Source organism: Daphnia magna, linkage group LG2, assembly GCF_020631705.1.
Source record: "Daphnia magna isolate NIES linkage group LG2, ASM2063170v1.1, whole genome shotgun sequence".
Classification (NCBI taxonomy): Eukaryota; Metazoa; Arthropoda; class Branchiopoda; order Diplostraca; family Daphniidae; genus Daphnia; species Daphnia magna.
Window position 1 is genome coordinate 13742732 of NC_059183.1, and position 23834 is coordinate 13766565.

The window sequence follows — 23834 nt, forward strand, 5'->3', positions numbered from 1 at the left end:
GTGTCAAAGTTTAAAGCTTTATTCTTTTTCATCATGATAAAACTCAAATCGAGGGAAATATTTTAAATAGTATGGCAACCGGTTTATAAATAATATAAAACAAACAACCGTCAGCCCGTCACATAATAAAACCGGTTGCCCTAGAGTGGTTTAATTAAAAAACAAAAAAAGGTGAAAACACATCAGCGGTTAGTAACACCCCTGTCAACCCCAATTAGAAAAAACTGGTAGAACGTGAGTTCATATCGAAACCATAAATCATATTAAACACGCCATCCATATTTGCTTGTACTTCCGAGGCGGTTTCATCTCTCATTTGCTTTCCACGACTGGCAGGAAGACCTGTGAGTAGTGAGACAAATTTTTCTCTAAGATCTTTCTTCATGCACGCTTCAATTTTCCTTCCTTTGAAACACTTAAAGAAGGCGTATGGAGTGACCATTTCCCTTAAAACTGGGATGTCGCTATATGTCTTTGTGGGAATACAGCTCTATTAAAAGGAAATGGCAGACAATAATTAGTATACCACATTGATCTGCAATTACTAATTTAATACATTCACTAGAAAAAAAAATGTGAACACAAAAAGACTCTTACTATAAATTGTTGGCATGTTTCAATCCCGTCAATGAGATCAGCTTTAAGTTCCGCAGTGACGGGAAGGTTGTCAATACGCTTCCGGATGTTACTATAATTCGGCTGCATGTCATCTCCAATCTATTTACGGTTCAATGGTAAAGAACGAACAATAAACAAAACGAAACAAAACAAAACAAAAAACAAAACAAAAAACAATCTTCACTTACAAACCCGATTTCTTTCATTACACAGGTTGCGTTTCCGAGGATAGCTTCATGTTTAGAAAACATGTTGTTAGCAAAAGGAAATGCAAAGGGTCCTGTCGGTTGCGAACCCTCTGTGACCACAGGCAATTCTTCAACAATCTCCTGATTGTCCTCCGGCAATGTTCGGTGTTCTGCACGTTTCTGTACAAAATGTATTAAAAAATTATTTGCGAAAATAAGAAAAGGACATGTTTGTTTTTTTTTCTTAATACCCAGCGATAGGCTCCTGGGCTCACGGGTCCGCCATAATAGTAGCCAGAATCCCCGTAAGGGAATCTCTGTTGGAACTGGAGTCTTCTATTTGGCGGAAAATAACCAAGCCAGAAACGAGGATCATCATATCCAAATGGAGGATATTGATCGACGACTTCCTGAGGGATTTTCTAACATTGGATTGCAACTTTAAGTCAAAATGAATAACAATTCTCTGATAAGTTACTTACGACTGCAGGGGGTCGATAGACGGCATATGGAACTTGCTTAACCGAAGTGTCAGGAGTAGGAGTAGTAGTACTTGTGGTGGAAGTCGTAGTAGTAGTGGTAGGGGGATCTGTAAGAGGCTCTGTAAGTGACTCTGTCTGGGTTACTTGAGGTTCTTCCGATGCTTGTTCCAAATTAAAAGATCCGATTTGTTCCAAAATAGGAAGAAATGATGGTTTGCCACGGCAACGCGCATATGCTAATGCGACTTCGCTTAGCATATTATTTACAGCTTCTTTACCATAGCAATCTTCCATAATCTATAAAGACATTTTTGGAGATCATCAGAGTCTAACATTTACAAGAAACATTTTTTTGTTGTACTCTACCTTCATGGTTGCATATTTCTTGAAGATGATGTCAGATACCTCTTCCAAAATTGGCGTAACATCAGTCACGAATATGACGAGAAGTAGAACAAACGCGAATTTCATCTACATGAAAAATTAAAATTAATCCTATCTTATACACATAAAATATTTATCCTCACCTTGATGCGTGAGGATGTCAGACCCGCCGACTAGAGATTCAACACCAACGTCACTTGTATTTATAGTGCTCTTCTGGAGTCGAGGGTAAAACATAATGCCTAAGGCACATAAAAGGGTTTTTTGGAAAACGTGAATGCTGAATCGCAGAAGCCCTTCCAGTTTTTTCTTAATCAACCACCATCACCTTAAAAGTCCCTCGAGCAATTTTTCCTCTTTTTTTTGTACTTCACGCTTCTCTATTATCGTATTTATTCATCTTTATTGTGGAAGAGCTTACCTTACGTGTGTTCGTTCGTTCAACTTCAGGGATGATTGAACTTCATACGTGAAGTAGACCCGAAGCAAAAAAATATCAATAGTCACGCTCAGAACATGAAATTCCTGTTTTAGTTGAAGATGATTTAATTATGACGCGGGGCACCAAAAACTTTCTCGGTGCTTACGTTGTTAGCAAATATTTTGATAATACAAATGAAAACAGAAACAGAGATTGAAAGTTTTAGCTAACATACTAGCAGCATTACTGCCAAGGTCTGGCAGCAACTGTAAATTGCTTTGACCTTCTCATCTAAAGAAGGTCATTACCATAAAAAATCTTTTAAAATAATAAGTGCGCTCAGATACGTGACATATTGTTAAAATGGTTTCGTGTTCTTACATTGCTCAAGTTTGCCCGTGAATTTTAATTCAGCAAGTCATGGTGGAATGTCTGTCGTTTGGGTGTACGACTGCATGAAAATGCATTATCAGACTATAATCGCCATTTGCTTAAATCTTTTTCTTTTTAAAATCTGTGTCTTGACTCTGTGCTTGAATTATTTATGCTATAATAAAATAATGAATACATCACCTAACTGGTTTTTTGGTACTGCCTGGCCAGATTTCACGTTGTTAACGTTTCCTCCCTGCATCTAACTTGGTTCGCTTTTGGAACTTCAACACGTGTTCGTAACGAAGAGCCTTCAGCCATTTTTTTCGGGTGCCTCGTCAGAGCTTTCTGAACGAGAACAACAGATCATAATTTTTCTTATGAGAAAAACTTATACGAAATAAAATACCCAGCAATGTTAAGGATATATTACCTGAAAAGACATTGAATTTTGTAATAAAAGTCTCGTATTGTTTAGGAGGGGATGGATCGGATGGGGAAAAGTGAGGGAAAAAGTGCACGAGCTTACGGCCCAGAGCCCAAAACTGTATGGGTTTCTAACGTAACGATTCTATGGCCATTAGAAACCCAGGTGCCTTCTAAATATTAAAGTAGCAACAGTATAATTAATATAATGGTAAAGTAAAGAAATAAAGTGACCATTGTCTAAATACATAATCGTAAACTGAACAAAAATTCTTGGCAAAACCGGGCAAAACCGGGCAAAACCCAGCTTCCACAACGTGTGGAATAGTGTGGTTGAACTTGAAGAACACTAGCGCCATCTCTGAAAGAAACGGTACACATATCAATGTTCTAGCAGACGACTTTCTACAACTTTTAGTTCAAGCGATTGACGTCGTCGCTTCTGACTTGCTTTGCTTGTAAAAAACGCGAAGTTGTTTGTTTTTTCCAACATGGGACGGCATAGAAAAAGGTTTCAACAGATTTTTATTTTGTATAATCAAGTTTAAGAAAATTAAAACTTTTCTTAATATTAGTAGTAGGTCGGGTTCGAGAGAAAAGGAATCTTCGAGAAGTAGACACCGAGATTCTGCTAAACAGTCGTCATCAAGTCTAAGAGAGAAAGATTACCAAGATCGGAAACAAATTAAAGACCATGATAAGCCAAGGGAAAGCCGTATAACTTCAAGGTAATAATGAATAAACATTTTGAAATGAGAATAACTGCTAAAGAACATGCTTCAAAACTAGGTCTCCTAAGAGTATCAAAGACAAAACTAGAGATAGAAAACATTCCTCTAGCTCATCAAGTGAGAGTGAGAGTGACAATAAGTTGGTTATGAATAAGGATCTTTTGGAAAAACTTGAAAAAGAACGCCAGAGAGTCTTGGCAGAAAAAAAGAAATGGAAAGAACAGGTAACATAATTTAAAAAAGAGCCATTTTTCGAAATGGGTTTAAATACTAAAGATTATACCTTGTTTTAATTTCAAGATGAAAGCTCTTGAAACTCCAGAAGAGAAACGAAAAAGAAGATTACTGAAAAAGCAAAGTAAGGAGATGAAACGAAAGGAGCAAATGGGATGGGACAATGAACTACTTCAGTACACAAACTCAGACAATCCTTTTGGAGATTCCAACCTGCTTGATAAGTTTGTATGGAAAAAGAAGTTTGAGAAAGAAGGTAGATACCAATGTGTTTATTCCAAGCTTCTGTAAACAACATATCAATCTGTAGGTAGAGGAGACATGAGTCAAGAAGAAATTGAGCGTGAATTAAGAATGAAACAGCTAGCAAATCGAGATGAGCTAGAAAAGGTAAAAGCAAGAAGACTGGAAAGAGAAAAAGAAAAAGAAGCCAGAGAAGATGAAACGGCTGATCTCCAGCGCACTAAAGAAGCTGAACAATTCAAAGAGTGGCAGCAGAGTGAAGATCAGTTCCATTTGGAACAAGCGAAGTTGCGTTCTGCCATACGTATTCAAGTAAATTTTGGTTACTGATGATACGATTGCTAATATAATCTTCATGGCTCGTTTATTTGTGTTTACAGGATGGCAGAGCAAAGCCCGTTGATGTCCTTGCAAAATATATAAACTCGGAGAACGACCCCGAAGCTGTGGAGATGAACGAGCCATATTTTTATCTCATGGGATTGACCTTGACAGATTTAGAAGATTTAGTGGCAGACATTAAGGTAAATGAATGTGCTTAAAATTCCCATATTTCAAGTTAAATTTTTTAAAATTTGGTCTACTTATTAGGTTTACATGGAACTTGAGAAAGAGTCTAGTAACTTGGATTACTGGAATGATCTAATGGTGATAGTCGAGGACGAAGTTCGCGCCATGAGAAAAATCGAGCGATCAAAGAGGAGTGAAAATGAAGCCGCCATGGGCCGACAAGAGGGTATTCACACAGCCGTGGCTCAGGACGTCGCCAGTATCTTTAAAAACAAAACAGCTCCTGCTCTACTTGCTTTAAAAAGTAATATTGAAAAGAAGATTGCCGCCCGGCAAGAAGGTGTCGATATTTCCTACTGGGAAAGTCTCCTTAGCCAGCTGAAAGCCCACATCGCCCGTGCGCGACTACGTGATCGTCATGGTGCCAATTTGAAACGGAAATTAGAACTGCTAAAAGCCCAACAAGGTCTAATAGATACTGCTGCTGCGGAGGCAACGCGTTTAGGAATCAAGTTTGAGCCAACTGGCGAAGATGTCGAAGAAGTTGTAGAGAAACCCAGTATAGATAAAGAAGATGAAATTCAAGAAGAAGAAGAAGAATCGGGTGCAGATGGTGGGGAAGATATTCGCGGCCAAGCTGAGAGGGATCTTCTAGAACCTTGTTTAGCTGCCTACGAATCAGGTCGATACAGTCCAGTATACTTGGAGCCCAGCCAAATCGACCCAACACAGCTCATCTATACGGAAGACGATGATTTGGAGCGATTGGAGTTTGCACGAGCTCGTGTTCAGGGTCGCGGGGTGGCCGTTGGGATGGCTGATTCAGAAGTATCACTGGAGGAACGAGCGATGCGTGGCGAAGCGTTAAAAGGGATGTCGGCTGATGAAGCAATCTTTTCGGTGGAATCGGCTATTGACAAACCAGTCTACCTATGGTCGGATAAATACCGACCTCGCAAACCACGTTACTTCAATCGGGTTCATACTGGATTTGAGTGGAACAAGTACAACCAGACCCATTACGATATGGACAATCCGCCTCCCAAAATCGTTCAGGGCTACAAGTTTAACATCTTTTTCCCCGATTTGATCGACAAGAATTCAACTCCTCAATACACCATAACGCCGTGTGCCGATAACAAGGACTTTGGCATCCTCCGTTTCCGCGCTGGCCCACCTTATGAAGACATTGCCTTCAAAATTGTCAATCGTGAATGGGAATATTCCTACAAGAAGGGTTTCCGTTGCCAGTTCCATAACAACATCATGCAACTTTGGTTTCATTTCAAACGTTACCGATACCGCCGTTAGGCATTTTCGATTTTATTTTACTTTACAATGTTTCTTGAACATGAATAATAAAAACGTGATTTACTTTTCAGATTTTCTCTGTATTTTCATTGTTAGAGACAATTGAACGACGGATGTAATTTAATGAAAAATGGTTTTCTTCAATTTGGATACTCTGGTCTTATATAGCTGTTGGCAAATAGTTGTTGGCAATCATAGGTAATTAATTCGCTAAACTGATACAGATTTAATTGAGACGGGCATCACGCGGAAAACGCGTTGTAAAGTGTTGTGAACGATGGTCCATACGAAGCAGTCATGACGACTAGCTTTTACTAATAATAATTTTTTTTTAGAGACCGTTAACCCCCTCCGTGATTTGCGAGATGCCATTGATGTAAGGCTTCGTTTTAGTTGGGCTGTCAAGCTTTGTTTCGCCTTTAGCGGCCGCCGTTGGGCTTGAAACGTGAAGAGGCTTGGCGAAACGATGCTCCAGCATCATATGATTAACCGGAGGTAGAGCAAGGCAAGCGCGGAAAATATTCTCGATGCTAGATCGCTGACGGTTGAGCGAGTTGATAACGGGTGCTCCTTCGGGAACTAAGGGAGCCTGTAAAAGAAATTTTTGATTTGTTATGCTAGGATTGTTGCACGCATGCAACAACAAACAAAAACAAAAAATGCATTTTTAGAAACAGTACCTTGCACAGATAACTGAGGATAGATAGGACTGAGTGGAACGGTTGGTAAGTCGTTTGATTTGGTCCGCGGAATGTAATCCGTTGGCAGAGTTCAGTTAGAATGACCAAGTCGAGGATGATTGGGCTAGCCAACAAGGAATCTTCACACGTGTTGTGGATAACCAATGTGTTGTGACCACCCATCATGATCTCCGAGGTATATTCATCCATGGCCCGTTTGCTGTCGCCTAGTTATAGGAAAGAAAATTCGTACGTTAACTTGGCAACACGAAATGTAGGCATGGCGTGAAATCACTAACCGACATAGGGAACGTATTTGATCACAACAGTGTGGTCAGGTTTTTCTCCCGGTTTATAGAGCACCGGATTAGACTCCACCATATCATCTACGACATTACTCTTGGAAATCTATGACATACGGATTTCAGCATCCGGTTAGTACAAGAAAATATAAACAGCAACACAAAATGGATGAAAACTAACCTCCTTAGAACGGAATTGTTGTGGGGCAGATAGATTTTTCCCATCATTGTTCCCCAAGTGATTGTAGCTAACAATGGAGACGGGCTTGAGGCCAGCACTGACCAAGAAATCAACCAACACAGACTTCAGCTTGGTTTGGCCCGATTTGAAATCGTCTCCGCCAATAAAGACGTTGGCTTTCTCCGCCATTTCCATACAGCCAGGGACGAAGGTATTCTGAGGCGATCCATTGATAAATGCGCACTGTAATACAATAGAGAAATGCATGTGTTGAGCGAGGAATGTAAGGCTGAATGTTCTTCAATTGTTTCAATATACCCCTTCTAAGATGCTAGCCACAGCAAACAATGTCGAAGGCGAGATTTCACTGGCATCGTTTTTGATGGAACGCATTAAATTTTCGGCTGTGTCGTTTAGTCCTGGAACGATGTCAGCGAAGCGCTCCGTGTTGGCCGTCCACAGCAAAATAACTTTGTCCAAAGCGTGCTCGCTAACGAAACAAAAGAGAATTGACGATCAGCACAACTAGAACGATAAAGCAAATTATATTACGCGCGGAAATTGCGAATATCTTTGCGGATTTGTTCGATTTGTTCTCGCTTCGTTCCAACAATAAGATTATCGGCTCTCTCCAACTGATTGGCTGCGATGAAATCTGGAGAATAAATTGATGGCCTAGGTTTCATCTTTTGCATATAAGGGCGCAGTTGTTCCTGGATTAAATCAATTACGTCGATCAATAAACTAGTACAAAAGCATGTGAGATTGTTTGCGAAGCAAATCAAACATTTCCAACCTGCAGAGATGGTTCGAGAACCCGGGCTCTGTCCATGGCGGCGGCTAAATTCAGCGATGATATATCCCAGCCATCGAGAACGATATCGTCTGGATGAACCATAGGCAACAAGTCATGGAAAGGGATGTACACATCACGGCCGTCAGGTCCCATGCCCAGTGAAACGGTTGATGACATCATCAATGAGCCATAGTAGTTGGCCTCTTGGTGCCCGTTGCGCGTCGGCCACGACAGAGCCAGCTTGTTGGCAAGAACGGCCGCTGTCACAGTCGTCCCGTTATTTCCTCCCCAGCCAACCAACATAACGCCAAGTTTTGGCACTTGACGTTCCGTCCGGATCCGTAATCGGGTTGCATTCGGAATAACCTGTTTATAAAAGAAAGTATACGCATGCTCAGACGTGTTTGCCGGGTGAAAATGGCGATCTAGTTCATGTTACCTTGTACCCTCCATCGGAGGCCGGCTCCACGCGTGACGTGCAGTAATCGTAATCCGCTTCGATGTAACGTACGCCATACGTAACGTTCGGGCTGTCAACTTGGAATTTAGTCATTTTTTGTGTGTCTAATTTACCCTGTAAAGTTCACGACAACGAAAGAAATGGAAATGAGCTTAGTCAAGAATGAAGGTAGCAGTAGACTAAAATAAGACGACTAGCAGGAAGGGGAGAATCGAACGATCTAGTAGTGGATTCTGCGCGTGAAAAATCAAGGCCGTGGCCTGACGGCCATGAGTGCCCCTAGCGTTCGGGCCATTGAAATGAACTCACGATGCAGAATCGCACCATCCTCACGTGACATGCAAGAGAATACAGTCTACCATATTTGCTCACTAACGTTCGGGTTCAACGCGCTCCACGATAACGTTGTAATGGGTAGCCAGCAGCTGGTGACCACGTAGCCTATCGTGTAACTTTGCACTGGTCAGGGCTTTGCTCAATCGCGATGATTCAACAAAAATTTCACGTCTGTCTTCATACAAAAGTCAAGCAGCCATGTGAAAGAAAAAGTAAGCTCAACTGCTCTGGTGAATGCCTAGCTTTGGCAGTCGACCAGACGGCGATATTCTGGGCTTCCGAACTTGTAAATCCCGCGCGCATGCGTTGGATAATTTCGATAAAGTTTCCCGACAAAAACGTACGTGAGCCATTTATAGTTATTTAATGAGCATATAAATTACGAATTGAGCAACGAGAGATACTGCATTAATTGTCGGTTAGTCACCATCTCACCATATGGTTTTCAAGGCTGCGATAAACACCGAACGGAAGTTACGTCAAACATGACGTCAGTAGCTAACTAGTTCGGAATCGATCAAGAAACCTTTAAACTACAGTCGCAGGTTACCTATTACATGGAGAAAAACCTGGTACAGCTTTTGAAGTGATTTCTTTTGATTACAAGTTACTGTTTAGAAAGAAAGACTGATTGATTCTAGGCGATGTTTCGATAAGAGTGTAGGAACTGGCTTACCTCTGACTTCTGAACAAGGAATGGGCAGCTTGAAGTTGCAACCTACACCAGCTCTACAGTTGTCAGCAGAATGAAGAGGAGAGATTGTGGGTTCAAGGTTAAATATGGCCAGCTATTCCTCCTGGCCAGCACATGTGTTTAAAGACATGTTAGCTTTGGCCTTCCTGGTGCTGCAGGGGTAAGATTGTTTTGACAGCACAAGCTGTGAAGGTCAAGGTTGCAGTGGTTTTACTTTCACCCACTTTGTATGACAAGCATCTAGTGAAGGGGTATCAACGAAATCCGGTTCACGACAGAAACACACAAACAAAAATAATTGCCTTCCAAAAACAGCAATTGAAGACTGCTAGGTATAAAACGACCAGAACAAGGATCACACAAGGGACAGAAAGGTCATTAGCCCTAACGGTGCATTCGGAATTTTGTAATTACCGTGGGCTGCCCAACTTTCAGACGGCCTTCCATATGTGTCATGGAATAATAGAGAGGCCATATTCTTTTGGTAATTACCCAACTTTTTGGGCTTAATCTTTACCCAACCATAACTGCAATTTATAATTCTAAAAATATAACAGAAAGGCTTACTCACATAGGTTTCTTGATGGATAAACGGGAATTGGGAAAACGTCTGCAAAGAATCGTCAGCCAATTTCAGACGAAACTGAAATGACTGAAATTGGCAAACGTTGCCTTTTCGCTAATTGGACCTCACACCGGACAAGCTTGAAAGGACAAAGGGTGAAAATTATTTTAACTAACCAGGAAATCTGACCTAAACTAGATTCGTTTAGTATCCTGATACAAGATGTGGTGTGGAAGCTCATTCCGGGTCTTGATAGTTTTGATTTGCCATCTCTCAGTATTTGTGTAAATTAATGCCCACGTCACCCACGTCATCAAGGAAATTAGACATTTCAAAATGGATGGAAACAAAATAATATTAGTAAAAGTTACAAATATTTAATTGGTATAAATTTGGAAAATTGACTGGCTTTAAAGTGACAGCTACAGTTTTGGGACGACTGATGGCTATGCTTAATTCCGTGAAATACAATGTTTGTTTTACAGCTATCATTTCATTAGCCGATTTTCGCTGTTATAAGTGCTGAAACGCAACAAGCCAGTAGTATATAAAAACATAGACTATTACAAACACACCCATTTGTTTTGAAAATAACATGTTCTGAAACGTAAAGTTTGATCTCTTTTCCTGTGTTTGATCCCTTCTCACTTAATTTAATGACAGACATTCGTTTTCGATTACCCTTTTCTAATTGGTATTTTCAATTATGCAATCCATTCAACGTAGTTACGTTATTGTTGTTATTAACATTTAAAAAATCTGCATATTTACAAGCTGGAAAGCTGAATTCACACATATGTAGCCTATCATGTCTGTTTCATGTACACAAATATTGCAAATTAAGTGATTTTCAGTTATTTCTATTTCGCTTACAATATGAACCGTCAGCATGTTGATAACAATTGTCCGTGATGTATGACTATTTAAACGTAAGTACAATTTCAAGATCAAAGATTTGAAATCAAGCACTGCAAGTAGATTACGCACTGAAGCTTGCCTGATTCCGACATTCCTTTACGGTACGTCTTGTACGAATGCTCTTCGTATCCCTCATGACTTCTGATTTGTTAGTGTCACCATGGTGATGAACCTTTTTCCAGCTAATTGCATGACGCCATTGCATTATTGGTTTCGGCTTAAGATTATTATGGACAAAGGCTCCCTTTAATTGGGACGGAATTCAGCATAGCAGACGGCCAGATTCTGAGAATGTGTAGCGTATGTCATTAATTGTGTGGCTGGTTTCTCTGTTGGACAATCGTTGCCTGCAACCAGGTTCACCATCGCTTACAGCAGTAAACAGTTGTTAATGGCAGTGTAAAAAAAAAAATGCTTTAAACGACATTTCGATAAGAACGACGACGATGTTCTCCAGTAATCTATCTGTACATCCCACATCGCTGGTAGCATTCTAAACCCACAAACTGGAGTCAATCAGGTAAATCGATTTATCTCTGGCTCGACTACCAGGAAAAAAAATCGTGAGAAGAATCCAAATGGGAAGCACGACGTGTTCAAGATTCAAGTATACTACAGCTAAAGGCCAACGGGTTTAGAATCCTATAAGCCGAAACTATTTTCATCTAGTGTTAGACCCCTCTGTAATTGGGTGCAGCACGTACTTTTAGATAGACGATTGAGCCAGCTGCTATTTATGTGGCCCTAATCGTATGATTTCTAGCTTGACTTCTTTTCGACCCGTGTAATTGCTCAAAGAGTATGTAGTCTTTGATAAAGTCACAGAATTTATTCTCCTGACAGGCTTTTGTGATTTGTCGGAGAAATAACGAACAGTTGCTTTGCCCTGGTACACAATAACAAGACGAACACGTATCTAGCTTACCCGACGCCTTCGTTTTTTAAAGAAAACATGAACGAAATTGAATTAGACGATGTACAAGTACAACTCAGTGTCATGTACACATGGACAATTTCTAGTAAGTACATCTATCACACCCCACCCAGTGGTTTTATGTGTAAATACTGCTCACGTTTACCATGAAACGAAAACCGCAACGTTTTGATAAGCCGACGGTGAATTTGCAAACGGAAGAAATGGTCCATTTTGTGGATCGTTTTGCTTTGTTTGTGAAATTTATCATCACCAATGGTAATTAAAGATAAGGTGGCCCGAAACTTTTGAGCAGATGAACACACAACTAAAATTCAAAGACAATTAATCTACCAGATGGCCGTAATGAGACCTTTTAATTAAAACTTTTTTTTGCCCGTCGGTCAAGTAACCGGCCGTTAAATTCTGTATATTTCTAATGCTACTTTGTAATTAGGTTTTCGTTTCGGCGATGGTTTGGTGGATTTTATTCGCTTCAGCGCACGTGTCAGTAGAGGGATTCCGTCTAATGTGCATCCGAGCGTTGATGAGGTTCATCGAGTGTTGGTTGCCATCGTCTCGAGCGGCGGTCGATAACGGTGTCGTTGATGAAGATGTCCATACGGTGACAAGATGTCCTTGACTAGAGATCCAGGCCGCTGTTCCGTTGCTTATTGATGTGTCACTAGAAACCAAAATACGTTGCTGCTGCGGCGAATCGAGCAGCAAACTTGATTTCTCAAGAGTCTCGCACGATTTGATCGGCTCGCCTTCCAAGTTATCCTGCCGCTGGATCAAGTGCGTGCTTTCTGCCGCCGAGTAGGAACCTTCCGATGAAGGAATCGCGTCCATTCCATTTTGCCGAAGGACGGCCGAAGTGATGAACTGTCGTTGATTGAGGACTTGTCGTGGTTGTCGCGGACCTACTAGCCAGAAATTAAGATAGACGTAACCAATTACGTACAAATGTAACATCCTTATAGAAGCTATTGAGAACTAGCCAGATGTTTCATCTTTTTGATGACTTTTTTTTTATTATTTATCAGCACATGAAAGATATATGGAATCAAAACCATATTTGAGGAAGCTATAGGCTCGACGGTCAAATATAATTGAATTGAGCTCTGTTAAATACTGTATATGTCATACGACCTACGTGTTCAGAAAGCCCGCCTATTCGCTGGGACACGTATACCGTATAAAAGCTCAGCGTGCGTGCAGACTAGTAAATAAATTGCGTTCAGGAGAAAATCCAAAAGGGACTATTGAATACGAACTGGGAGCCATCACTATCAGCAAAAAAGGAAGAAGCGTGAGGCGCCACCAGCCATGAAAGACACGATTATTTCCAGCGGCTAAACTTTGCCTCATCGGCAGCAATTGCTAAGAGGTTTTTAGCCTATCTAGCGATTTCATCATCACGAATCGCAGGCCTGCCGTGTATAGTTTCCACCGTAGACATTTAGAAAATCGTATCATCTTCAGAAATATGGCAATAAAAAAAATCACCCTTTTTGTAACTTGATGCTTTGATGCTATTATATTCAAATATGAACGAATTTTTTGCAATGATATTACGGATGTCATTCTTGTTTCAAGTTCGTAAAAGGCCAACGACGTACGAAAGGGACAATAAGGAATAAAGCCACATTTTATGTCCGGGAGTATATTACACTACTTAACTAGGGACATAAAAACCAAGACGAATTTTTTGTAATTAGTGTGTCGAATGAAAAAAAATCTAATCATAACTGTTGTTGTCATAAAAAAATAATAATAATAATAGGGGAAAACGAGTACGCACTTTAGATGAATCTGAATGCGAGCCGAATTGCGATTCATTGTTGTTCATTGTATAGTCCTAGTCCGTATTGCCAATCGGATTAGGTAATCTAGCTTTATAGACGTATCGGTTCATATTTGGAGGAACGTGATATCATTGTCCTGCTCAATACGTTCTGTGCAATAAGCCGATACAATCAGCAACTGAAGAACGTCTACTCCCATATTGCTGTAGACTACACAATTCAAACTTGCTTTGAAATTGAATAGTAATGCGAAACATGCTTTACAATGATTCAGTTAGCTGGAAAATCTTTCCTAAGTCATTGGAATACTTTGCAATGGCACGCATAAGTCAATCTAACACTTAAGTCTTACACGAAAGACGAAAGTCATTATCCAAACTGTTTCATAGGAGATTATACGTTTCACGAAAAACCAATTGAAAACTATAGCAGATGGGCAAGTGGGTGGCTTTTGTTTGGCTTTAAATGTATGTATGCCGTAATAATATACGCGTAGGAGTAAAAAAATCATCAGCCGTTGTTGTGTCACACATTGCCTTTATGTTATGCACACACGAGTAGGTCGATATACGTGCATAAAAACAAAAGTTAGAGACTAGGGTGTATTTGTACTGTAGGGTCTACATGCTGACGTTTGTTATATGCGTATAGAGTTCTTTGTGTGTCTCCAGACTCTCTATATATTCATGTCCACGTCTGTATAGGCAAACTATTCAGCCGGGCCCCGACTAACGAACAAACCGTTGAATAACAAGACAGTAGGTCGGTCCGTGCTCAAGAGAGAGGAAAAAAATTTGATAAAGGAATAAAAAATGTCGGCAAGCTTATTGACGTTTGGTAGATGTACAAGAGGAGAGTCTGTCAAAGCAAAACGAACAGGAAAAAAAAAAAAAATAATAACTAGCCATCAAAAGCAGCAGCTTTTTCATCACGCTGGATGATTTTTTGAACAAGTTGACAACCAAAAAGCACAAACGAGTTATCGTTAATATATAGAGAGGTAAAGCTATATAAGATCAACCCCAAGTCATGCAGCTTTCTGTATTTTCTTAATTGCAGTCCCCTTATTTTCCCCCAGCTGTTTGAATGATTGACTTTACCTGTCACAAAGTCGGCTCGATCGTTACGCAAAATTGGGGTTGGTCTCTGGCCGGCCCTTGTGATGATGATGGCTGATCCGGCCGTAGACGCCATAGAATTCAGCGCTGACGGTCGTCCCCGACAGCACAAAGCCGATCTAAAGTGTTCACGAAATCTGGCGAAAATACAAACACACCCACGCACAGCGCACGCCCACGAGATTACAGTTAATGCCACACGGAATTGGAAAGTGTATAGAACGTCTCACCTAGGAACTAAAATATAAAAAAAATAATAATTTAAAACTAACCTTGTATTCATGTAGTAGTAGACGAGAGGATTGATCATAGTGTTGCTCATAGCCAGCCAATAGAAGGACAAGAAAATGTGTTGCGTGTATTTGTAAGAGATGACTTGGTCGTCGATGAATTGGTAAACGAAATAGCCGTGATACGGTAGCCAACAGACGACAAACAGCGTCACGATCACCGTGAACATTCTCACGACCTTTTTGTACGTTCATTTTATATGGATAAGAAATATCGTGAGTCATTGATCACGTCACGGTTGGTAGACTATACGTATGTACCTTGTGTTTCGATTGGATAGACTCTGCTTGGCGTTGATTCTGTTCGCCGATGCTTTTACCCCGCCATAAGACGTAGCCCATGCGTGAATAACAGGCACCCATCACAATCACCGGTATGAGGTAAGTGGAAACCGTGAAAACGATATTGTATCTGCAAAGCCATTATTAATGTCGTATAAGAATTCATGCGTATGCTTTCGTTTTTGTGAAAGCCTTGTTACAAATCAGGATAATGTCATCGTAATAATTGAGCTGTTACATGAAATCCTGTTGGGAAACCGAGGGAACACCATCAGGCCAAACGATGATGCAAACGATTCGAACTTCACCGCCTCGATAACTAAAACCATAAATAATGAGCGATGCAAATATTAAAGAAACTTTTTCCAGTATATATGTGAAAGACATGCGCTGAATATTATCGCGTAATTATTTTACCACACCTGTGTGACAGGGTGTGAGAGTAGAGAAGACAAGGAACAGCCAGGATGCAGCTGGCCAACCAGATGAGGCTAATGGCGATGCGAGCCGTGCTCTTACTCATCCTCGGTCGTAACGGGTAAACGATGGCAATATACCTTTAAAAGAAACATTTAAATAATTGATTGTCTGTAAGTTTAAACACATTTTTATGTGTATAAAAAGCTGCAGCATCGAGAAAGCGCTGCAGTCCGACGAAGAAAAGTTATTGAACGAAACAAAAAACCAAACGCATTGTACCGAAACTAAGCCGTTTTATCTACAGCCAGCCGTCATACGGTGGAAAATAAGAAGCTTTCTAAAACAACAGCGTTCATATGGGCATACTAGTTGCGACTCTATAAAAACAAAAAAAAATGAAAAATGCCCTAATACGTAAATGGCGGATGCACCTCCTTTGTGATTGTCACCGGATGGATGACCAAAGCCATCCAATCAGGCATTCTCTAGACTCGTTCTTGCGTGAACAATATATCGCACGAGTTACACGCATCTGGCCTGTGTTCTATACGCACTCGGAGCAGACGGAATTAAAAGACACAATATTCCATCAGACATATACATATGATATTGACCCAGTATCATTAGCGAAATGAATTCAAAAGGCTTTGTGCTCGCAAAACAGGGCCTGTCATAATATCCCGTCTGGGATTGGAAAACTCTTTCTTTCAATGTCTATACGAAGAAACTGCTATCGGCTTTTCGATAGTGCGAGTCTTCTTCGTGTGCACAATCGATCTATTTCTAGGTTGAAATAGATGTCTATATTGAAATCCCCCGTCAGCTTTTCAGCACAAATAACTTTTCGCCAGATTTTGCGACACATCATTTTATGCCGTCGTCTGCTCAGCTGCGTCTCGGATCGTATGGGCAATGAAATCAAAAAAAATAATAATAATAGCAAATAAACCTTTTTACTTGCAATATACACCCACACGCAGGAATTCTCAATAGCTGCTGCGATCTTTACTACCGATTGATATGCATCACGCACCTTAGCGGCAAGAAAATAATAAAGTTGACTTTCTTGCGCAGTATAGTCAGCTTTGAATATTTGATTAGTTCTACGCTCTATGGAATATTATTGCACAGGGAGTCATATGAGCTCGATGTATACAGCAAATATTTCATGTGAGTTACGTAATATTAGCGAAAAGAAGGAAATCTATATGGATGGTAAGAATTCTTCAAAGCTTTTTCTGCTGATATTGTTTACACAACGGATATCACACGTTTCCCAATAATGGCGGATTGCAGCTCATCGATTCGAGATGATAAAAAAGCCAAAAATTCATTCACTGAAATGTTTTAGATGGCATTTTTTTTCTTCTAATATTTCCTTACCAACGTAAAAGCTTCCAATGAAATTCTTTCTTTAACATCTTTTTCAATCAGAAAAAGTCAACAATAGACTTGTTATTGGGGCGGCAACGTATATTCATTGCTTTAGAGTTGGATTGCCTCGTTTCCATTCACGCAACATTCCAATTCGTTGCGCTATTGATTTTTCACCTGTTGTAATTGAGATTGGTTTGTCGTAACAGTGATTCTTTACAACCAGCAGGTGTATATTGTATTACAGTAACTATGCAACCTAATTATTTCACCCATCAACTTTTATACTCATTAATTTCATTCCCATTGTGAATCTCCAATTAACGAACCACCGTCATTACAGCGATAAACCGCTCATTTTTCAAGACAAAATTGAGGTTGCTGATGTGCAAAACCATTCAAGCAAAAGATGTGGGTCTTTAGCATTTAAAAAACATCAATCGTTGCGCTGTGTACGAAAGGATTCAAGTTCAATAGCAATCCCCGATTTCTTTATATCTATAGAGGGTTCCTTGGTTATCTTTATAGACTATACAGCTAAAGAAAGCACACAAACAAAAAGTTCCAATCCTCTTTTTTTGTGTGTGTGTTCGTGTTTGTTTCGCGTATGTATCAAAGACGCAGAGATTTTCAGGAAATTGAGCTCACAACAATGGAAGCTGTTAGATATAGCTGTTATTACTCATATAGAACTCCAATGGAGTACTGTATAGGGCTATGTAACATATACGACGGGCATAAGTTGAGCGGCTCCCAATTGCAAAAGGGAGGGAGACACTGCTTTACGTTGCATGCGTACTGAATTGGATATTTAGTTAAAATCAATAATTTGATAACTACATAGTTTATATATAGACTATATATATATATTTGCTAATGGACGAAATTTAATAAAACAAAGTGCTTTGGAGTGGTCAACGGACCGTGTGCGAATTCCATTAGGTTGCAAGTTGTATCATGCAATCCGATCAATCTCCATCCATATTTTAACCACTCTGAACTATTACGGATGGTCTTCCTTACCGGTCAAATGAGATAGCCACCAAAGTGAAGACGCTAGCCGCCACGGTGACATTGGCCACAAAGTTGTTGACGGTGCAATAGAATCCGCCAAAGGGCCAGTGACTGTAAGAAAGAAATCCGGAATGAGTACATAGGTATAGACAGAAAAGCTTTTACATTTGAGGTAAATATTATTCAACAATTAGTACAAAAAGATTGACAATTTTTACATGTGACAAGGTCTAAGAGTAAATATATAGCCTCACAAAAAAGGGTGTGGCAATATCGTTTTATTGACAGTCAAGTTAGACAATTGTGACTCGTTCTTCTTCTAGACAAGTGTCAAACACAATAACGTTTACGTAGTTGTTTGATTTGTGAAAATTCACACATGGTGTCTTACTTATTTAGCATGAAAGTAAAGTTGAAGATGCAATTGAAGAGCGTCATTGTCAAATCGGCCAGGCTGAGATTGACCTGTCGACAGAGATTCGGAGTAATGCAATGGTTATAAAGGTCATCACGTAATCAGGTTATTTCTGTGTATACCAGAAAGTAGTTTGTTACAGTTTTCATCCTTTTGTGGGCTGCATGTTGGCGATAACAAATTGAAAATAGAGATAATGTTTGATTTTGATTTACTTGAAATTGCCTCCACCTTAAAACAATAAACAAGAAACATTGTGGTCACAGCCTATATTTGACATGATTCTATTCACATATTAGACATATAGGATATGTTCTTCATTTCATTAACGTTCCTTGCGCGTATCAGGGACATCAATCAAACCTTATGGATCTAAACTCTCTCCTAATTAAACCCCTATAAATTCCAATTAGTTTGCCGTGATACAAAACGAAAGCCAAAAATCCAATATGTTGCATCCACCCGATAGTTGCAATTCACGTGGACGTTAAAGAAGGGCATTTTTTATGAACTATTAATACTAAAAATAAAATGTATAGTCTATATACTAAAAACTGACCTAAAACAATCCAGACGACGAGCGAGTTGCCCACGGTGGCCACAACTACCAACAACGTAAAGACGGCGATCCAGGATGTTCTCTGTGGCCATGGCATCATATAAGACGATGAAAAATTGTCATCGCGATGCAACGTCGTGTTTCCGGGATGGCTAAAGTTAGCGCTGCTGAAGCTTCCATTGAATCCGGCTACATCAGCCATAAAGAAATCTTCTTCCGCATCTCCTGGCCAACCGCCTTCGGGCAGAATGTTGACAGCTGTTGAAAAAGAGTGTAACTGCCATCGGCGTAATATGCGTACTCTTCGGGGCCGACACTGCCGATAACATCCAGTTGCTGAGTCTCCTCTTTATTAGTATAATGCTGATTAAGCACGTAACTAACGATATCGGTTGTGTTTCGAACGTAAAGAGAGAACAGTCGGCCCAAAAGAATGTCCGTCGTTCGCCAGCGTTGGTTAGAATCAACCGATTCTTCACGCGGATGAGCATCTTCGTCGTCGTTGTCAATCATTTTCGTCGATTCCCCTGTAAAAATATCTCGTGTTATGCAAAACGTTATAGTCATTCGATGCGCGTTTCTTATAGCGGCGAATAAACAAATGGAAAAAGGATATATTAAAAGGAAAACGTTTCCTCGGATCAATCACGAAATGTTTTTTTCTTTTCGGTCAAGTTGGTCGTTGCAAACTTTTGCTCAAATATATTCAGCGGACACAGCCGATATAGTTAGTGGTGCCTTTGCAATGTGATGGATCGACAACAGTTATTAATGCAGGCAGAGAAAAAGTTATGCAATATAGAACCACCCCTCACTCTTATATACGAATCGTCAAAGTGCCAAATCTTCCGCTTTCACATGTAATAACGTCCTCAAGTTATAAAGTGCTCAAAGTTAAGTAAATAATGTCAAAAGTTTTCATCGTAGGATCGATCACAATAAACAAGGAAATGTTTAGTGGTATTGCCGCGATTTCTGTTACATTTGAAAAGTTCTGCATATTGTTCAACACACTTCGATGTGAGAGCGAACCAAAGACTTGGTTAAATCCGGTTAGCTTTTTATAAGTAGGCGGCTCAAGTATAGTTGGAGGAGACTCACGAACGAACCAATAAAGAACAGGCTCTCACAGCTTTTCCTTAGCAACCGATTGCCGAGCCAAGTGGTGGGTCCTTTTTTTTCTGCAGTCGTGACAACAATGCCGTTTGATTTCAACAAGAAAAGGCCTGATACAAGAAAAATGAAGTGACAGCTATTTCTTGGCTATAACCCACATCTTTTCATTTATGTATTTATTTATTTATTTTTACAATTTCACATATTACGATGGGGTGGTAGATGTCTTCTTCCAGAATTCAGTGCCAAATGTGACAAGATTGCGTCAGAGAACAGATGCTGCTGCAAATGAAGGATGGGATGCTATAGTATGAATCTATATAGAAATAGCTGACAATTATCGCGGATGGTTCTTTTGTGGAAGAAAGCGATAAAACTGCCAATGAGATCTATAAACTAGTATTGACTTGCAGGCCATACGGAGGCATTGCGAAAGAAGAAGAAAAAAAGTCATAATAAATTGAAAGTGAATAGAATGACAAGTGCTGATAATGGGAAAAGTCGGCACCAGTCGACTGGTTCACATTAGCGTCAAAGACTTTCATTGTCGGCCAAAATACAACTTGATGTCATTGGATAAAGAAAATCAGCAGCCCATCGTTATATTCCATCTAACTCACTCAGTCGGTAATTTCCTTTTTCTTTACATTTCTGCTGTTCGTTCAATGGCACAGCACTTTATAAACTTCGTTTTTCTCTTTTAAAGGCATTCGGGGACAATCAAATAGTTTGACGGTGCAGCCGAAAACTTTGCAGACAAGCAGACATCCTATAAAATAACGTTTCGAATGTTTAAAGTAATCATCGTCTTCTGCATTTTCTTAACTTAAAAACACTCCATCGTAAGCGTAACTTACAGTTCCTGAAATGTGTGCAATATCTACTTTGAGTTCTCTAAGTTTTAGAAGTCGATCTCCTCAACAACAATACCGAGAAGACATAGTTCATCTAGGCTCTCTAAGGTTGTAAGACGTAAATGCGTGTAGCCCCCAAAGGATCCATCAAACTCAGCCAACATTGCACTAAGAAAGCCTTCAGCACTGTTTGTTATATACGGAGAACAGTACAAACGAATCATCAGTCCATACGGTTCTTTAACGATCCATTGACACGGTCCGCTGTTTCTTCGCAATAATCGATCGTCAGTTACCATTACATTTTTTGTTTTACTCGGAATTTTCTGACGTTGTTGTACAGCAGTCTGCCAAACGATTACGACTGCTTTTGTTTTTTGCTGCTGTTAGCAGCAACGGTTTTGATGGACACGTTGCTGCTAGGAAACTATGTATAATGATAGGAGCGATATTGCCTTTGTGTCAAAGAATATAGGCGCGTATGTAATATGTGTCCAGTCATGGCGCAACGTGAGTCACAGTTATTCAGATCCTAATGCAGCTTCGTGATCCAGTCACATTTCGATGGCCAAATTTAAATCCCAAACGGTCAGACATGATGTCTAAATTCAGCAGCCATTTTGACTTTGAAATGCAGCTACAAGTGTGACACGTGTGGACACGTACAGGCTAATCATTTCTTATTGATGTGTCAAACTTAACGCATTGTCGCTTTTGCGTTATGCGTGGGATTCTATACAGATGCACGGCCAAATGCATGATAGATACCATGCGCCCTTTATCAAAAGTTGCCTGTCTCTGAATAATATGCCAGATCTCAACTTTAGTTATAGTTTAATTCAGCAGTTTCACTGAAATTGAGGACGTTATTGTATTGATATGCTGCATTTTCCTGTTATTTAAGTCCCAGCGCCGATGGCATCTGCCCTTTACTGACGTGACAAGGACCAAACGCGCAGACCGTAGATGCAGAGCCTATTTCGATATGGTAGACAATGTCAAAGGCAGATACAGTGAGCTGTTTATACATATAGAAAACGTAAGGACGCAAACCAATTTCCCTTTTTTGTTTATTTCCTCGTACCGAATCCGAATCTTTTTTGCCCGTGTCTTTATCAGTTTGCCGCAAGAACGTGTCTCCCATTGGATGTTTCCCCCTCCCACGTTTCTCTTTTATTTTGTTTTTCTGTGTCGCTTATAGTTTGTCGGCTTTCACAAAGCGGTAATCGAATCTACATCAAAGAAGAGAAATGTAGAAATACGTTTACTATATGCACAGAGGATAGCTGTGTACAGCACGATCAGCTCAACTTGAAAATTATTTATTAAAGTTTAAATGGCATTAGGTGAAAAAAAAAAATTGGCTCACGTTCCTTTTATCAATACCTATCTCTTTTTGAGGAGGTGGAGAAAGAAAAGCCATTTGGCAACAGACTCTGAAATCCCCCCCGTTTTTTCCGTTCCGGTGACTATCTATGTAAACCACTCGTATACGTTTCCAAGAACTTTTAACACGCAGATTCAATGAGGCTAGCTGTTATTTATTCTTTTCGCGGTTTAATAAACACAGACTCATTTTTGATGGTCCGTTAAAGCTTCCCTTTCCTTGTTCTACTCACCTGAAAAGCAAACGACTTTGAACAGCCATTCTAAATGTATTAGCAACGTCGTTGGGGAACACAAGCTGTTATAGGATTTGATGCTTAAAGCTGTTAAATATTCAGCATAAGCAACATTATGACATGACTAATAAATTGTCTGTCAACTTTTGTTACGTTATTTTTGGCAGCGATTGTTCAAATACGGTCCAACCGTGTTCCAGGAAAAGTTTGGTGGTCTATGTCGGACAGCCCTCCGGTCAGAACACTGAACTTATATTGTTATTATTAACACTGAAATTATGAACCTGCTTGCGACAAAACTTTGTTTTTTAAAGCCCAGAAGGATTCTACATCCCCCATATCATTTTTTGTTGTTGCTGTCTATCACAGCTGGCAGTTGAAAATGTTAGAATGATACATTTCCTTTGTTTATTGCTCAAGAAAGAAACAAATTGTCGACTGACCTTTTCGTTTCCTCCAGCCACCAGACGAAGAGGATTATGATATTTCAGCAAAACTTCACTATGGCGAAGCACCGAGCCCAACTCGATTTGTACACGAAACCCTTGTGCGGTGAAAGAGCCAAACAAAAGTTTCGGACATCAAGTCCAATCACTGTGAAGCACACAAGATAAACAAAAAACAAAAAAACACACCACTAAAAGCTTGCAATAAGCTCACGAAAACGATGGCGACAAGTTAGTGTTACTAAAAGTTTAGTGCAATATCATTAAATTTAAAAAGAAAGAATAAATTATATTTTGGATTTAAAAAAAAACTATAGGGAGATAAGACAACGTTGATGTGTGTCCACGGTTGGATGTTGAATACAGATGCGCTGGGCACAAAAGTGATTGAGAGCTTTGATGGGCTCTGCGGAAACGGGATTGAACGAAACAACGGTGCGTGCCCCGCAGTGCTTCAGAAAGCATAGTCGCATCGCTACAATTCTGTATCCACCATAGGCAGGCTTAAGGGGGGGGGGGACAAAATGTACGAGAGTCAGGAGCAGGCGCCGTGGATATTCAAAAAATCACGATATATATTTAAAGAAGAAATCTGATGAAGGCGATGGAGAATGCAGCGAAAGAGAAACTCAACATCTTGTTGCCGAATTAAACAAGTTGTTTTTTGTTTTGTTTTTTTGGAGCTATTTTAGTCTATTTTCATTCTCAGATTAAAAGCAACAGCTTTATACATTTTGAAAATAAAATAAAA

At 39.9% G+C, this 23834-nt stretch overlaps 4 protein-coding genes and 1 long non-coding RNA gene across 6 annotated transcripts; 2 read left to right on the forward strand and 3 right to left on the reverse strand.

Moving 5' to 3' along the window:
- Window positions 1-3: 3 nt before the first annotated feature.
- Window positions 4-2143, reverse strand: LOC116916719. Its single transcript, XM_032922049.2, has 8 exons — window positions 2094-2143; window positions 1816-1914; window positions 1655-1759; window positions 1289-1585; window positions 1058-1228; window positions 807-986; window positions 598-717; window positions 4-490 (listed from the first exon to the last, which is right to left on the reverse strand). Exons 3-8 carry the CDS (start codon window positions 1757-1759, stop codon window positions 215-217), a joined length of 1149 nt encoding a protein of 382 aa, XP_032777940.2. The 5' UTR covers window positions 1816-1914; window positions 2094-2143; the 3' UTR covers window positions 4-214.
- Window positions 2144-3240: 1097 nt separating this feature from the next.
- Window positions 3241-5990, forward strand: LOC116916650 (cactin). Of its 2 annotated transcripts, none has more exons than XM_032921937.2 (7): window positions 3241-3402; window positions 3470-3619; window positions 3681-3846; window positions 3923-4112; window positions 4167-4411; window positions 4480-4623; window positions 4691-5990. In XM_032921937.2, exons 1-7 carry the CDS (start codon window positions 3383-3385, stop codon window positions 5918-5920), a joined length of 2145 nt encoding a protein of 714 aa, XP_032777828.2. In that variant the 5' UTR covers window positions 3241-3382; the 3' UTR covers window positions 5921-5990. The 2 variants fall into 2 exon arrangements, with proteins under 2 accessions (XP_032777828.2, XP_032777827.2); XM_032921936.2 differs by having other exon boundaries at window positions 3254-3402; window positions 3467-3619.
- On the reverse strand, window positions 5980-8851 carry LOC116916686 (inositol-3-phosphate synthase 1-A). The gene is made up of 9 exons (XM_032922000.2): window positions 8716-8851; window positions 8319-8453; window positions 7880-8245; window positions 7636-7796; window positions 7402-7573; window positions 7084-7326; window positions 6900-7008; window positions 6601-6827; window positions 5980-6509 (listed from the first exon to the last, which is right to left on the reverse strand). The coding sequence occupies exons 2-9, from the start codon at window positions 8430-8432 to the stop codon at window positions 6252-6254; spliced, it is 1650 nt and encodes a 549-aa protein (XP_032777891.2). The 5' UTR covers window positions 8433-8453; window positions 8716-8851; the 3' UTR covers window positions 5980-6251.
- Window positions 8852-9606: 755 nt separating this feature from the next.
- LOC123470121 lies at window positions 9607-10418 on the forward strand. Its single transcript, XR_006643624.1, has 2 exons — window positions 9607-9853; window positions 9945-10418. It is a non-coding gene; the product is annotated as an uncharacterized LOC123470121 (long non-coding RNA).
- Window positions 10419-11621: 1203 nt separating this feature from the next.
- On the reverse strand, window positions 11622-23527 carry LOC116916660 (tachykinin-like peptides receptor 86C). The gene is made up of 11 exons (XM_032921950.2): window positions 23081-23527; window positions 19046-19572; window positions 18609-18646; window positions 18463-18536; window positions 18081-18182; window positions 15686-15820; window positions 15502-15582; window positions 15243-15393; window positions 14964-15160; window positions 14674-14828; window positions 11622-12688 (listed from the first exon to the last, which is right to left on the reverse strand). The coding sequence occupies exons 2-11, from the start codon at window positions 19245-19247 to the stop codon at window positions 12219-12221; spliced, it is 1605 nt and encodes a 534-aa protein (XP_032777841.2). The 5' UTR covers window positions 19248-19572; window positions 23081-23527; the 3' UTR covers window positions 11622-12218.
- Between the last annotated feature and the right edge of the window lie 307 nt (window positions 23528-23834).

Excerpts from the sequence above, each read along its gene's own strand:
- LOC116916719 (XM_032922049.2), bottom strand. The coding sequence starts at position 1,759 with ATGAAATTCGCGTTTGTTCTACTTCTCGTCATATTCGTGACTGATGTT. Across the intron at positions 987-1,057 it reads GCCCAGGAGCCTATCGCTGG|AAACGTGCAGAACACCGAAC; the intron begins GTATTAAGAAAA and ends CATTTTGTACAG. Across the intron at positions 718-806 it reads TAATGAAAGAAATCGGGTTT|ATTGGAGATGACATGCAGCC; the intron begins GTAAGTGAAGAT and ends AACCGTAAATAG.
- LOC116916650 (XM_032921936.2), top strand. The coding sequence starts at position 3,383 with ATGGGACGGCATAGAAAAAG. Across the intron at positions 3,847-3,922 it reads AAAAGAAATGGAAAGAACAG|ATGAAAGCTCTTGAAACTCC; the intron begins GTAACATAATTT and ends TTTAATTTCAAG. Across the intron at positions 4,624-4,690 it reads ATTTAGTGGCAGACATTAAG|GTTTACATGGAACTTGAGAA; the intron begins GTAAATGAATGT and ends TCTACTTATTAG.
- LOC116916686 (XM_032922000.2), bottom strand. The coding sequence starts at position 8,432 with ATGACTAAATTCCAAGTTGACAGCCCGAACGTTACGTATGGCGTACGT. Across the intron at positions 7,797-7,879 it reads TTCTCGAACCATCTCTGCAG|GAACAACTGCGCCCTTATAT; the intron begins GTTGGAAATGTT and ends GATTTAATCCAG. Across the intron at positions 6,828-6,899 it reads CAAATACGTTCCCTATGTCG|GCGACAGCAAACGGGCCATG; the intron begins GTTAGTGATTTC and ends TCCTATAACTAG.
- LOC116916660 (XM_032921950.2), bottom strand. The coding sequence starts at position 19,247 with ATGGCTGATGTAGCCGGATTCAATGGAAGCTTCAGCAGCGCTAACTTT. Across the intron at positions 18,537-18,608 it reads CTGTAACAAACTACTTTCTG|GTCAATCTCAGCCTGGCCGA; the intron begins GTATACACAGAA and ends CTCTGTCGACAG. Across the intron at positions 15,583-15,685 it reads TCTCACACCCTGTCACACAG|TTATCGAGGCGGTGAAGTTC; the intron begins GTGTGGTAAAAT and ends TTATGGTTTTAG.